Source organism: Nyctereutes procyonoides, unplaced genomic scaffold (genome assembly GCF_905146905.1).
Source record: "Nyctereutes procyonoides isolate TBG_1078 unplaced genomic scaffold, NYPRO_anot_genome, whole genome shotgun sequence".
NCBI classification, from domain to species: domain Eukaryota; kingdom Metazoa; phylum Chordata; class Mammalia; order Carnivora; family Canidae; genus Nyctereutes; species Nyctereutes procyonoides.
This window is the reverse complement of record NW_026575020.1, coordinates 25,853,549-25,870,001: the sequence shown is the minus strand read 5'-3', so window position 1 is coordinate 25,870,001 and position 16,453 is coordinate 25,853,549. Positions and strand designations below refer to the sequence as shown.

At 37.6% G+C, this 16,453-nt stretch overlaps 1 protein-coding gene across 2 annotated transcripts in view; it reads left to right on the top strand.

Moving 5' to 3' along the window:
• SSH2 (slingshot protein phosphatase 2) overlaps positions 1–16,453 on the top strand; it is a 244,035-nt gene that overhangs the window by 39,008 nt on the left and 188,574 nt on the right. Inside the window, exon 2 of one of the 2 annotated variants that reach the window (XM_055317847.1) lies at positions 16,307–16,387. The exons of the other annotated variant lie outside the window; for it this stretch is intronic. Coding sequence (XP_055173822.1) covers positions 16,307–16,387 — 81 coding nt within the window. The remainder of the gene's footprint in view (positions 1–16,306; positions 16,388–16,453) is intronic. 2 annotated transcript variants of the gene reach the window in all.

Genomic DNA, 16,453 nt, shown 5'->3' with positions numbered 1-16,453 from the left:
CACCATTTGCTTCAACGTGGATGGAACTGGAGGGTATTACGCTGAGTGAAGTAAGTCAATCGGAGAAGGACAAACATTATATGTTCTCATTCATTTGGGGAATATAAATAATAGTGAAAGCGAATATAAGGGAAGGGAGAAGAAATGTGTGGGAAATATCAGAAAGGGAGACAGAACATAAAGACTCCTAACTCTGAGAAACGAACTAGGAGTGGTGGAAGGGGAGGAGGGCGGGGGTGGGGGTGAGTGGGTGACGGGCACTGAGGGGGACACTTGACGGGATGAGCACTGGGTGTTATTATGTATGTTGGTAAATTGAACACCAATAAAAATTATTTTATTAAAAAAAAAGATGAAAACACTCCTTTCTGAATTTTTGCCCCAATTGTAAACTACTAATTTAGTCAACGCTTTGAGGGCAAGGACAATGTCTTTATAGATAGGATTCAATAAATGTTTAAACTTGGTGCATTGTGAATGAGTTTAAAATCATGATGCTATTTAAAATGCCAAACATTAATGTTTTTAAAAGTGCAGAGCAGTATTTAGGACAATAGCAAGTTGAATAAATGAACTTAAGAGTTCTGTAATTTGCCTTGAGCCATCTGTGGCAACAAGGAAATAATATAGAACGCTGAATTAGAGTTACTGGCCATCACTGAAAAGTAACCATTACTGAAAATAATCATTTAGTATTTTCATTGCCATTTTTACTTACATAAAGAAAAATATTTTAAAGTCATTGCTGGTCAGCTAACTAGTATGACCTCTATTCCTTGTCAGGTTTGGTTTTTAAGGGTGAACCGAACTCTTGGGTCACATCCTAACTTTATGTCTACTTAAAATAAAGCTATACTTTTCCTTTGGCCCAGCAACTGTGTTTCTAGAAATTTATTGTAATTATGTGAAATGATATTTTTCTTATGTTATTTATTGCAGCATTTATTCTTTTTTTTTTTTAATTTATTTATTTATGATAGTCACAGAGAGAGAGAGAGAGGCAGAGACACAGGCAGAGGGAGAAGCAGGCTCCATGCAGGGAGCCCGATATGGGATTCGATCCCGGGTCTCCAGAATCGCGCCCTGGGCCAAAGGCAGGCGCCAAACCTCTGCGCCACCCAGGGATCCCTGCAGCATTTATTCTAATAATAAAAGCTTGTATGCTGGTTAATTAATCATGATACATCTATGCAATGAAATCCTACCTAGGAAGAATAAAAACAAGGGAGCTCTTTATGTATTAATATGGAATATTTCTCTTTTTTTTTAAGATTTTATTTATTTATTCATGAGAGACCCAGAGAGACAGAGACAGAGACATAGGCAAAGGGAGAAGTAGGCTCCTCAAGGGGAGCCTGACCTGGGACTCGATCCCGGGACTCCAGGATCATATACTGAGCTGAAGGCAGATTTTGCTGAAATCTATCTCATGATTTTTTTTCTTTTATGGTTCATGTGTTTTGTACCATTAAGAAATCTTTGCTGAACCCATTGCCACAAAGATTTTCTCCTGTATTCTAGAAGTTACACCATTTTATTTTATTATTTCATTTCATTTTATTTTATTTTTTGGTAACCATTCTCTTATTTCCCGCTGGGATCTACTGTTTGTTTAGCACATCAGTTAGAGGGCAAGTGAAAGGAAGTAAATTAAATTTACTAATCAAATGTTATTTTTTTAGTGCCTTCATAAAAGATATTTTCTGATTACTTTATGCTTATATAGGTGCTCTTAAACACATACATATCTAAAACAGAAGTTTCATGAAACAATTCTTCCTCTTCCTTTATGCAGTGTACTCTGATATTTTCTTTTCTATTCAGTTAAAAAAAAAAAGCTATGTTGCTGCAAACCACTAAATTGATTTCACAAGCTATTCATGGCTCTCAGCCTGAAGTTTGAAGAAATAAGTAGATACTAGTTGATTACCACATTCAGGGGAGACTTTGAAAAACTGTGGTTTGTTGCAGTGGGGCTTGCTGAGAAATGAAGATGGTGTCTGCTTTTTGAGATTACCAGCTGTCCGTTGGCCAAGTGGGACAGGGAATATAACTACACATTCCTCCCAAACACACCAAAACTTTCAAAATTTCAAAGGAAATGCTAACTTCCTTCGTAAGATTCTATAGTGTCTGAAAGGACAACATTATTAGGCCTATTATAGATTTACGAGTAAGTGGGAAATAACTAGCTAAGGAATTTTGTCAAATGTTAATGCTAAGGGCAGCTCGGGTGGTTCAGTGGTTTAGCGCCGCCTTCAGCCCAGGACCTGATCCTGGAGATTTGGGAGTCCCACGTCAGGCTCCCTGCATGGAGTTCGCTTCTCCCTCTGCCTGTGTCTCTGCATCTCTCTCTTTCTTTGTGCCTCTCATAAATAAATAAATAAATAAATAAATAAATAAATAAATAAATAAATAAATAAATAAATTCTTTTTAAAAAATGTTAATGCTAAAACATACACAGAAACCTGAAAAACTGTTTCAATAAGAAGATTAGAAAGTATCTTCATTTGATTATTTGGAACTGAGGAAACTGGGTATACTTAGTGGTATTACTTGACTAGGTATAAATTATGAACAGTCCTCGGCGAGAGGACTTTTATGAGCCCTAACCACAAGTGATCTTTTTTGTCAAAATATGAAACTGTTTCTTATCCTTTAAGCAGACAATTCATAGCTTCAAATCACAAGAAGGAACTACCCATTCATTTCTGTCTGCAGTTAGTTGAGGATTAGAGAAAGAAAGACATTGGAAATTGGAAACTAGACACTTTTCATCAGAGGAAGTTTTATTCTGTGACACTATATAGTCTGTTTTCTACTCAGTTTGGATCTAAAAGTTGGGGTTTCGGTAGTGGATGTTTTGTTTTCTAACTCCCAGTGGAAGTGTAACTATTAGGGTGATTTTTACTTTGGATCTTTCTAACCACCTTCCTTTGACAAATCCACATGAGCCAATGGCAGTGATCTGAACTTACAGACAGTAAGTTCCAGATTTAAAGTGTCTGGAGGGTGTAGGGTTCCATTGCATTTCCTGATGAGTTGGTCCCCTTCCTAATGAAATTATCTTGTTGTGGCAAAGGGATGAGAGTAAATTATAATTTTTTTTTTGAGAGAGAGAGAGAGCATGCACACATGTGCATGCAGTGGTGCAGGGGAGAGGGAGAGAGAGAGAATCCCAAGCTGGCTCTATGCCTAGTGAGGCCCCATACGGGGCTTGACCTCATGACCTTGTGATCATGACCTGAGCCAAAATCAAGAGTTCTATGCTTAACCAACTGAGCCACCCAGGAGCCATACATTTTTGTATTTTAAATGATAATTTTCTGAGATGCACATGGCTTCGTTACCAACCAAGAATACCAGTGGTGTTCTAATGTCAAAATTTGTTCTCCATCTAGACTGTGGGAATAGTGGGGATAACAAAATGGGTTAGGACAACTCCCAAGTCAATGGCTTTTCGGGTTTTATTATCTTTTTTTTTTTTTACTCCAGCTAGAAGGAATTAGTGTATTTGTAAAGAATTTTCTTGGTTAAGAGAAACAGACCATCCACTTCAGAGGATATGTTAACATGAGAAAGAACTAAAGTTTAACATGGAATGAACATTTTCTTTCAGAGAAATTATCTTCTTAGGAGGGGATTTTTTTTCTGCTGGAACATCCTGGTTTTTGACAGTTCTGTCCAGGCTCAGACAGCTCTGCCTCTCAGAACTTGACTGATGTTTATAGGACACGGCACTTGTCACTGCTTCCTCAGGGGCATTGCCTGGGCCTAGAGTTTTTCCTTGTGCTGACTAATGTCCTATGCAAGAAATCCATGTGTAAACTCCAGGTTTTTCTCTAGTATCAGGACAACAGCAACCATAAACTATGCTTTAGTATCTAGCCCTGCTACTCATGAAAAGACCTCTGATTTCTACTAGGCCTGGGTTCTGTGAAAAAGCTGACATGGATTTTGACTTCTGCAGAGGACCATCCTGCATTTTGCCTTTGTTCTTGAGAGGAACCACTGTCAAAAGCAATTCATCATTTTCTGCAAGTTTCTTTTCAGAAGAACTCCTTTCTGTGGCAGTCATCAGAGGATCTTGTTAACAAGGGTCTCTGCTGACCCTGGCCTGAACAGAGTGACTCTTTCTTGCAAGTTTCCTGATTCTAAATCCTCCTTGATATTCTCCTCTTTTGGGTCTCTCGTATCCTTGTTCTTGTCACTTGGAAATACCATTGGCCCATGACCAATATTTGATAGGGACCCTTCTCGGTGGAAACTAAATTTTATGTGATCACCTTGTCTCCTACCAGCATGAGAGTTTCCCCAAGGAGTTTAGCAATCTCACAATTGTGTCAACCCCTGAATTGTGAGTGACTGGAGAAAAAAAGACAGACTTGGGCCAATTCTGTAATTGGGCTTCTGTCATCTTTAACAGTTTTATGAATTAAAGGATTTTGAGGAGCAAGCCCTACCTCTACCAGACCTCAAACTAACTGATTTTTCATACATGTTGAGAGTCGAATCAGGGAAGGAAAGCTCTAGAGAGGTGTTCAAGTGATGATCCCCTCAGATACTTTTAATGGTTGGTATAACTGTTTCTCCAAAGAAACAGGGAGTGAATTTTCTGGGAAGATTATAATGAGGTTTACAGCCCTTTAGCTCCTTCTGAGCAGCTTCTCTCATCATAGTCCAGGCAATTAATTAGAATGCAAAAATGACCCTTCTGCAGTAAGAAGAGATCTTGTGGTCAAAATAGGAAATTAATTACAAGTACAAGATCATCACTTACTTTACTCCCAGCTCAGCTTGTTAGTCCTTAATTTTAAGTGTCTCTAGCTTTCCTTGCTAATCAGCCTGGATTCCTCCTATGGTGCTAAAGCTCAGTCTCTCAGTTCTCTTACTTATTAAAGAAGGAATCAAGCTCTTTACTTATTGAGAAACAGGTCTAATCTTTGATTTTAAGTAAAAACTGTTCTTTCACAATCATCTGAAACCTGACTTGGTCATGTCTCAGGACTCTATCTCAGTAACAGCAATCTTTCTGCACTTGTCTTTCTTTCCTGGCACGCATACCCAGACAGTTGTCCAAGGGAGACTTTTCTCTGCTTTCTTTTTCAGTGTCTTCTTGTTTTCTGAATTCTTCCAGTTTCTCTAAAATAGCTGTCTCTTTGCTCTTCAAACCTGTGTTCCCCAAAGGAATAACAGAGCTTCACTTCTTTGCACACTCTACAGAAGCATACAGTGGTCATATTACATGGTATACGCATTATCGTCTCTAAAACCCAGTTTCCTTTCATAGCCCAGGTTCCAAACCAAGCTGCACACAAAAAATTTTAAAGGTATTTGTATGGCAGGGGTTGGGGGTCTTTAATGTCTGTGTTTAAACCACAGGTAGCTCTCATATATTAGTCTGAGGAGGGAAATAAGGAATTAGAAGTCTAAGGTTTTAATGACCATAAAGATAATATGTAGGATGATTTACCAAAATAAATGGAGGTCAATGAGAATTGTATGCTTTCAGCGCACATTAAACTTTTATATCTCCTTGCTTTGCTAGCCTGCTGTCAGCTCATGAAGTTGACAGAACATTCTTTTTTAGTTCCTACACAGAAAGGAGGGAACTAAACCGCTAACTTGTTAATAGCAGAAGCGTAACTCCAAATGGAAAATAATAGATTGTTTGGTTTGCCTAAGGTGAGACAAATAGATAATCTCTCTATGGATTGTATATCAGTTTTGAGCCATTTAATTAGCAACTAGAGACATAAATCCAAGTTTTCTTTTGTATTTTGAGATTCCAGATCTAGAAGTTCTGAGTTGCTATTTTATTTTCTTTTTGTGAGATTTCAGTGAGGGTTGACCATCTACTACTGGCTTCTTTGATTTTTCATGTGTTTATGAACTTGCTAGCTACTTGTTTATTAGTTTGTTCTTCTGTGGATGATTGCTTTTCAGAATCCTCTTTGGTACCTTAGTTACCTATGTAGGCATTCATTAAATACAGGTAATGCCTCTTTATGTAAACTGAATAATCTATGTATATAAATATATGACTGCTTTTAGATCTCACTGACAATTTACCAGTTTCCTTTTGTTGGTTTTGCTTTAAAGAGCTAGTCTAGGACTGGTATGATTGCACCATTGTGGTTCTAAAGCAGTGATTTATACAATGTTATCTGTAGATGTAGATCAGAATCACTTGTAGAACTTGTTAAAAACACATTTCTGGGCCCTACCCCCAGATTTTCTGATTTGGTAGATCCAGGGTGGAGCCTAAGAATTTGCATTTCTAATAAGTTCCCAGATGATGCTGTTGCTGGTGATGTGGGACTACACTTTAAGAATCACTCCTTAAGGTTTTTCTCCTATTTCAGAAACATGCCTTTGTAAGACAGATGGTTATATCAAAAAAAGAGAAGGAAAAACCCCAAACCTCAAGATGACAGGATTTGGTGGGCTTTAAAAAAAAAAAATACTCAAATAATCTGTGTGAGAGTGTGAATTTTATTACAAGTAATGTATTTAATTAGGATCTGAGATACTATCATAAGTGAACATTCATACTATCATAAGTGAACATTCAAAGAATTAAAAAGTAAAGCCTCCCAATCTACAACTACTCTTCTATCAAATCACTATGTTGTATACTTTAAACTAATAAAATGTTATCTATCAGTTATATCTCAATAAAATGTGGAGAACTTCTAAATCTTATCACTGTTTTTTGAGATAAAAGACTTAGAAAGGGAAGATAATAATGAAAGAGTAGGGATGTTGGTATCTAGGAGATTTCAGTTAAAATCTTTGTTCTGCCACTTACAGTTAATGAATGATTTTGTAGTGTATAATTTTTACAAGATTTAGTATTAAATATTTTTTTCAAAGATTTATTTATTTATTCAGAGAGAGAGAGAGGCAGAGACACAGGCAGAGGGAGAAGCAGACTCCACGCAGGGAGCCCAACGTGGGACTCGATCCCGGTCTCCAGGATCACACCCTGGGCTGCAGGCGGCGCTAAACCGCTGCACCATCGGGGCTGCCCAGTATTAAATATTTTAGTATTAAATCAGAAATGCTCTGATTATGGTAACTGTCCATAGAAGCTAGTCTCTTTTGTTGCTTTCCTGCACTGCCATCCTTAGCATGTTGCCTTTTGGTTTTGAGCCTCTTCTTTCAAGGTCACAAAATAGCTGTCACAGCTATAGACCTCATATCTTTGCACCACTGCAGCCAAAGGCAGAGAAAAGGCAGAGTTTTTGTCATTGTTTTTCTCAATTCTCCTTTATCAGGGTTGGAAATCTTTCCCTCGAGCAGACTTGCCCTTAGGTCCCCTTGACTAGGATTAGAATTAATTAATTAATTAATTAATTGAGACAGAGAGAGAGAGAGGCAGAGACACAGGCAGAGGGAGAAGCAGGCACCATGCAGAGAGCCTGATGTGGGACTCGATCCCGGGTCTCCAGGATCACGCCCTAGGCTGCAGGGGGCGCTAAACCACTGTGCCACTGTGCTGGCCTGCTTGAAGGCTAAAAAGGCAGGTATATGGCTTTTCAGCTTCAGTGGTGGGACTAGTAGGTATGTGAGAGAGTTGAGAGATGACTTTTGGTAGACAACAGGGAGAATCTACTAAAGGGAGCTAAGACTATGATTCTTAAAGATTAGAGACAATTCTAGGCAATTTCTCATTAAGCAGAATTGTGTGTTTTTGGGCAGGGGTTGGCAACCTTTGTCTGTTAAGAGCCTGGTAGTAAATATTTTCGGTCTTGCTGATCACAAATGGTCTCTGTTGCATTTCTTCCTTTAAAAAAAAAAAAACAACCCTTCAAAAATGTGAAAACCATTCTTAGTTTGCTGGCCATATGATAATAGGCTATAGTTTGCCAACCCTGCCAAGGCAATGAAGGCTTAAAGGAGAGGAAGGTGAGTGAGGCTGAAGTCATCATTTTGAAGCTTCCTGAAATTCTGGGATTTGAGTGATCTGTGAAGGATGGATAAGATTTATACTGAAAAATCCTATTGCTTTTGAAGGGAACACTGAGTAGGGAAACATGCCTGTGATGCTTACTGTAAAATAGCTACATGGTACATGCAAGGAGTGAAAAGCAACAATACCTCTGCAGGTGAGATGGACTAAATTGCAAGCCAAAGTTAGGGAGTACTGAGATATGAGTACCTGGACTGAGTCAGCCACTGACAAGCCAACCTTCTACGTAGCTCTGAGAAATAAAGATTCCCTTTTGGCTTAAAGCCTCCATGCTAACTTGGAGCCTAATGGAGGCAGTGTCTCGTGTAACAATTGGCCCTTCAGTAGGAGCTGTTGCTAATATGACTAATTAAAGGACAAACATCATGTGTTTGGAAAGACGATTGGGGGATCCCTGGGTGGCGCAGCGGTTTAGCGCTTGCCTTTGGCCCAGGGCGCGATCCTGGAGACCCTGGAGACCCTGGAGACCTGGATCGAATCCCACATCGGGCTCACGGTGCATGGAGCCTGCTTCTCCCTCTGCCTATGTCTCTGCGTCTCTCTCTCTCTCTCTCTCTCTCTCTCTCTCTCTCTGTGTGTGACTATCATAAATAAATAAAAATTTAAAAAAATAAATAAATTAAAAAAAAAAAGGAAAGACGATTGGTCTCTTAACCATAGCTATACACAAAGACTACAACTCATTTTCAATTTGTGTTATTGTTATTGACAACAGGGAAGAATTGCCCTGAATATTTATTGAATGCTTAACGTGTGCCAGGCCCTAAAGATACAAGTTGAAAAATTCACACTCTAGAGGAAGGAAAACAATATATATAGAAATAATTATGGTAGAGTGAGGTAAGGGTTAGAAAATATATGTACAAGGAACTGTGGATGCCAAGAAGGAACTACCAGTTCATCTGGATTTAAACTTTCTAGGTGACTAATTATTGCTGTCCTTCAATGGCCATAGATTATATCCTTAATACTAGCCAATTGTCTTGCAGATCTGTACCATTGATTACAAAGAGGCCTGTGTGTGAGATACTGTGGTTGAATGAAATCCAAACAGTCATCCAGAAAGGGCAATTTCAAACATTCTGCTGCTGCTACTAAGCTTTTAGGATCCGCTTTATGTGCAAAGTATATAGCTGTAGTGTTATTTGTGCTTCCCACTATACTGGTATGAATATTGGGTTCTATAAAACAATTCTTTTCACCAGTAAAACTTGCAGAAAAGAAGATTCTGTGGTAGGCAGTATCATGCTCCCCTCTCCCAGAGAGTCCTCATCTTAATCAGCTATGAACCTGGAAATATGTTACATGGTGAGGGGGAAATTAAGGTTGCAGACAGAATTAAGGTTTCCAATTAGATGACTTTAAAATAGGCAGATTATTCTGGATTGTTGGAATAGGGGGGAATGTAATTACCAGGGCCTATGAAGGTGAAAGAGGGAGACAGAGAAGAGGTTAGATTGATAAAATAATGGGAAAGATTCAACCCATCTTTGCTGACTTTAAAGATGGAGGAAAGGAGCCACAAGTCAAGGGAATGCAGGTGGCCTCTAGTTGCTGGAAAAGGCAGGGAAACAGATTCTCCCTGTATTAGTTTGTCAGGGCTGCCAAAACAAGTATCATAGACTAGTGGCTTAAACCACAGAAACTAATTTTCTCACAGTTCTGGCTAGAATTCATGGTGTTAGCAGGGTTGATAGTTTTACCTGAGATCTCTCTCCTTGGGTGGTAGATGTCTGTCTTATCTCTGTCTTCACATGGTCTTTCCTTTCTGTGTTACCATGTCCTGATTTCCTCCTCTTATAAGGACACCAGTCATATTGTATTAGGACCTACTCTAATAAACCCTACTTTAATTTAATTACCTTTCTAAAGACCATATCTCCAGATACAGTCACATTATGAAGTCCTAGGGATTATTTGGGGGAGGGGGCACATTTCAATCTGTAAAACTCCCCTAGATCCTCCAGAAGGACTATGGATCTGCCACCACTTTGATTTTAGGACTCCTGACCTCTAGACTACAAAGATAATAAATTTGCATAATTTAAGTTGTCAAGCTTGTCGTTACAGCAAATTAGAAAATGAATACAATTACAAGTAATCTGAATCTATTAATAGGAGGCTGATTAACTGAATTGTGGAACATCTATACAATGGACTAACTGATCAAAAATACTGAAATAAGTATCTATTGACCAGTGAATAGATAAACAAAATGTGGTGTGTGTATATATACAGTGAAATATTATTCGGCCTTAAAAGGGAAAGAATTCTGACATGTACTACAACATAGATGAACCTTAAAGACATACTAAGTGAAATAAGCCAGTCACAAAAAGACAAATACTCTATAATATCACTTATATGAAGTATTTATTTATTAAAAGATTTTATTTATTTACTCATGAGAGCCACAGAGAGAGGCAGAGACATAGAGGGAGAAGCAGGCTACCTGGGGGAAGCCTCATGTAGGACTCAACCCCAGGACCCTGGGATCACTCCTTGAGCCAAAGGCAGATAGATGCTCAAACACTGAGCCACCCAGGTGCCCCTGAAGTATTGAGAGTAATCAAAATGATAGAAAACAGAATAGCCATTGCCAGGGGGATATAGTGGGGAGGATGAGTTTTTTAATGGACATGGAGTTTTAGTTTTGCAAGATGAAAAAGTTCTGGAGATTGGTTGAACGACAATGTGAATATACTTAATACTAATGAACTCTATACATAAAAATGGTTAAGGTGGTAAATTTTGTGTTATGTTATTTTAAAACAGTGAAACAAAAATAGATTTAAAAGATAATGACAGAAAAATAGGCATGGTGTGTCATTGTATATTTTGAGAAAAAGGATATACATATATCCTTGTATGTACACATAATATCTCTGAAAAGATACCCGAGAAACTCACATAGTGATTACTTCTAGGAATGGGGTTGTGGAGAATTAGGAGGTGGGAGGATAGGGATGGGAGGAAAATTTAAATACTCCTTTACACCTTCTGAATTTTGTTTGCAATATGCATATATTATATATTGAAATCATGGTTTTTACCAAATTCATAAACACAGAGAACAGATTTGTGGCTGCCAGAGGTGGGGGAAGTGTGGCAAGATGGGTAAAAGGAGTCAAAAGGCACCAACTTTCAGTTATAAAAATAAGTCATGGGAATGTGAAGGAAGGAAAGGAGTTTTTAAATGTGTAACTTGGGGTTAGGGACTACAGAGAGAGAATTGTCTCACTTAGGTCATCATTAGGCTGTGAAATCACTTTGTCAAGCCAGCTACATGTATGTGTCAGGATAAATAATACCTACTTCTTGCCTTGGCCTTTTAAGGGTTAAACGCTCTTAGTCCCAAAGTGTTCACCAGGCTTTAAGGTACACACATATTTTATGGTATGGTGTCTAATAGTATATTTTCTAAATCTCTAGTTTTGTTTTGTTTTTTTAAGAACTACTGTAGTGTGTTCACTTAGAACCCCCCAAAGAAGTTGGAGAAGAAAATATAAAAGATAAAAGAAATGTAATAGTGTTTTCTGCTTCTTAAAATCACATAAACTGTAACAAGAATAGAATAAAAGACTCTTAAGAGTAGCAAAAGGTTTTGACTCTTGTGGGATTATTTCTTAAGACTTCTGCTTGCAAATTGTTAGGTAACTGCACTACTTAGATTTTAACACTCTTCAAAACATCCTCCTTAGGACATGAGTCCTTGCATCATACATTCCATATAAAAATTGCAACATTTTATTACTATAATTGTTGCTTAGAAGCTGTTCTGGATTGAGATTTCTTGTTATATATGGATGTGTTTACTACCAACAATCTTAGCCCCTGTTTTTCTCCAAACAATACTTAGCCAAAGGAGCATATTTTCACAAAGCCATATCCTTATTTTTGTAGTTTTTGCATCTCCATAAAAAAACAAAAACAATTCTGGAACCTACTCAGTTATCTTTCCCTTTTTGTTTAGAGTTTTACTGTATTTAATTCAGCACCCAGAAAATTACTTAGTAGGGTTACAATAAATTGTAACAAATGACTCATTGTGAGCTCAACACTTCCTATATAACACGGTTATATAGGGAATACAAGTCTCTATTTAGAATTGAAACACTTATAATTTTATAGGAGCAAAATTTCCCTAGATAGCAAAAGTTCCTTTGAAAGAGAATTTAATGCAATTTTGTAAGCTTTTTACATGTAGTATGGAGATTATTATTGCTATCATATTATTATTAGCAACAGCAGCTGCAACAGTAGAACATCAGTAGCTAAGTCATGCTAAGTGTTCTTCCCATGTTATCTCTCATGCAATCTTTCCATTGACCCTATTAGGTAGATGCTATTGTTGTGCCTATATTTATGAATGAGGAAATTGAGCTCAGAGAGATTAAGTAATGTGTTCAACATCACATGGTTAATAGGTGGTAGAACTATGATATGAATTCAATTAGTTAAGATTTGAACTTGGCACTTCTAATGCAAAAAACATGAGTTTGACTTTATCCTCTTCAAAATTCCTACTGAAATGACCAAAAGGACATTTAAAAAGGGAAGAAGGGGGATCCCTGGGTGGCGCAGCGGTTTGGCGCCTGCCTTTGGCCCAGGGCGTGATCCTGGAGACCCCGGATCGAATCCCACGTCGGGCTCCCGGTGCATGGAGCCTGCTTCTCCCTCTGCCTGTGTCTCTGCCTCTCTCTCTCTGTGTGTGTGTGTGTGACTATCATAAAATAAAAATTAAAAAAAAAAAAAGGGGAAGAAGGAAGGGAAAGAGGGAAAAGAAAGGAGAATTGGTATCTGCAGTACCAAGTGGGGATGATCACCATCCTCATGCTAGAAAAACACTGGAGGTTTTTGTTCAATATGAAATTCAGGCAAGGCCAAGTTGGGGTAAGGGCCTACCAACTTGAGTACTGTGTATATATGAAAGCCCACCTAAAGAGTGAGTAAAGGAAGCATCTTTTATTTATAGTATACTGAAAGTGTTAATTTTATCAAATACTTTTTTTAGCATCAATATATTTAGATAATCCTATAGTTTTCTCATTTGACTTAATGTGCTAAATTATATTAATAGAATTCCTAAATATTCATTCGTTCATTAATAGAATTCCTTAATATACATTCATAGTTATAAAGTATGGCAGTTCACTCTGCAGAACCCAGGAACAACTCAGCTCAGGGACTGGAATTACCAAGTACCCCAGAAAGCAGAGGAAAAAACTTGAAATATCCTTTGTCTTCCTTTAGGATTAGAATTAATTTGGAACTAAGTATGTTGTTTGCAAGTTAATACTTGTTCTGTGAACCAATTATTTCTAATGCAACCAGTATACTTAAATTGATACTTTGTATCTTAGTGAATTAAATTGCAATTAATAAGTCTGCAGTAAAGTCTTAAAATAACTTTAGGAGTGCAAGTTGTTATAGGACCTCTTTCTTGAAGCTATTTTATTTTTTTATTTTTTTTTTCTTGAAGCTATTTTAAAGAGCTCAGGTAAACATGCTGAAATATTTACAAGAATGAAAACTTTAAAATATTAACTAGTGTAATTTGGATTAATTGTATACTCTGTGGCAGTGACAAGCTACTTTTGATATGCTTAACATTACCTATTTTATCATCTGTTGTGATATGAGTATTTGGGAGAATTGAAAGCAGTTTTGATCTCTACCTTATTCCTTCAGATCCTTTGTGTGTGTGTGTGTGTGTGTGTGTTTTAAATTTTTTATTATGCCTTTAGCCTTTCTAATATGACTTTAGAAGTCTTCAAGTATTTTGTAGTCTGATTTTTAAAAAATACAAATGGGAGGTATATGTTCTTATTTTTTCCCGGGGTGGGTGTCTTGGTTAAGGGTCCAGCTCTTGATTTTGGCTCTGGTCATGATCTCAGGGTTATGAGATTACATACAACACCCAGTGCTCATCACATCCCTAAGTGCCCTCCTTAATGCCCATCACCCAGTTACCTTATCCCCCCCTTAAAATAAATAAATCTTTTTTTAAAGTTCTTATTCCCCCCCTCCAAAATGCAAGGGAGTAATAATAAATAAATAAAAATAGATAAAAAAAATTAAAAAGAAAGAGAGAAAGTAAAAACAAATGTATTTGCAGGATTTAAAAAGTGATTTAACTATTTGGTTGTTTCTGTTTTATTTTATAAAAGAGGAAGAGAGAGGATAATGGAGATGAGATTTGGTTGTAATAAGGAAAACTAAAGTAAGCAAAGGATCAAGGTAGGAAAAAGGAAAGAAGGAAATAAACCAGGAAAAGGCAGTTACCAGGAATAATAACAATGAACTTTACTTTCATTTATTTCCAGTCTAAAACTCTTAATCTCGGGATCCCTGGGTGGCGCAGCGGTTTGGCGCCTGCCTTTGGCCCAGGGCGCGATCCTGGAGACCCGGGATCGAGTCCCGCGTCGGGCTCCCGGTGCATGGAGCCTGCTTCTCCATCTGCCTGTGTCTCTGCCTCTCTCTCCTCTCTCTGTGACTGTCATAAATAAAAAAAAATAAAAAAAAATAAAATAAAAAAATAAAACTCTTAATCTCTGCGGGTATTCAGTGGGTTGAAACATAGTTTCAGCTTTGAAAAATCAAAGTAAGAGTCAACTAGGTTAGCCACAGAGTAGTTATATGTGATTAAATTTCAGCCAGTAGTAGTGAGAAGTTTTTTTGTCATTTATTTAAAAACTTTATTGAGGTATAATTGATTAAAAAAAACTACACATAGTTAATATATACAATTTGATGAGTTTGGACCTACACACCTGTGAAACCATCATTGTAACCATCACCAAATCTATCACCTCCAAGTTTCCTTGTGCCTCTTCGCATTTTTTTATTGTTTGTTTTGTGGTAAGATCATTTAACCTGAGATCTGCCCTCCTAACAAAAGTTTTAAAAGCACAATAGAATAGTATTAACAATAGGCACTATGTGGTACAGTGGATCTCTATAACTTTTTCATCTTACAATCTGAAACTTTATACCTATTAAACAAAAATTCTCTATTTACTCCTCCCCTTGGCCCTCCGGCAACCAGCATTCTACTCTCTGCTACTGTGAGTTTGATTATTTTGGATACCTCAAATATATGGAATCATGTAGTTTTCATCTTTCTATAACTGGCTTACTTCACTTACGACTTCCTGTTTTTCAGGCTGAATAATAGAGAGAGAGAGAGAACGCTATAATATAGATAGATAGGGGGGATCCCTGGGTGGCTCAGTGGTTTCGTGCCTGCCTTTGGCCCAGGGCGCGATCCTGGAGTCCTGGGATCGAGTGCCGTGTCGGGCTCCTGGCATGGAGCCTGCTTCTCCCTCTGCCTGTCTCTCTCTCTCTCTCTCTCGATCATAAATAAAAATAAATTAAAAAAATATATATATATAGATAGACAGGTATATTATATCTGGACTTCTAGGTTGATTCTGTTATCTTGGCTGTTGTAAATAATGCTGCAATGAACATGATAGTGCAGACATCTTTTCCAGATCCTGATCTTAGTTCTTTTGGATTTATACCCAGAAGTGGGATTGCTGGATAATATGATAATGGGAAGTTTTGATGACATAGCATCTACATCTCTATGTAGGGAAAGCTCAGTTTCCAGCAGCTAGTACTCAAACAGCAAACATTTGGATGGACCTTAATGGGTCAGAGTTGGAGCTTTTTTTTCTCCTTTTTTGTGGTGGTGTTATTCATAAGGGAAAAATAGTCTTGTGTTACCAGCTAATTGTTTCACTCCTTTGTCTCGTTTTCCGTATCTATCTTCTAGACAGATTCTGAAAAAGAGATTGGATAGTGGAAGAAAGGTTTTAAATTGTTTTCTGGCATCTGTCAGGGGGACTTGGGTAGGGCATATCTTTTGGCTGTTCTTATAAACACTTGTTAGCAGAGGGCTAATGAGGCTAGTAGTTAGATACCCCAATCATGTCCTATGCTATATTCTAAAGCTTGACTCTAAACAATCATATCAAATATGTACCTTTGGATATGAGGATAAATGAACACAAACCTACCCCATTCCGAGAAGTGTCCAGAGTGTATACCATGTCCTCCATCTTTACAGAAAACGGACACCCCATTGCCCAAATTGGAAACCATAGAAAATGCTTCAAGCTAATCAAACATTCCTCAATCAGTTTTCTAGTCACCTAACCAATCAACTCGTTGGCTTTATTCTCTCCAAAATAGACATCATTAATCAGAATTGCACCTTCTCACCTATGAGCTAACATGATTCAGTGATTTCTGCTGGCTTTTTTTCCCTCATGCCTATGGCCCCATTCATTTGGATCTCTGAAATGATGTTGTTTATATTACAGAGCTCTCATTTGGAAGACAGTGAATCAGCAGTGTTACTTTGCCGTGAATGTGAAGAATCAGATATCTTTAGTGGTTCCAATGTACGTAGGTATATGTTTTATACAGCCTTTGGTATTTCAAGTGAAAGCTTTTTAGATGAATCTGGC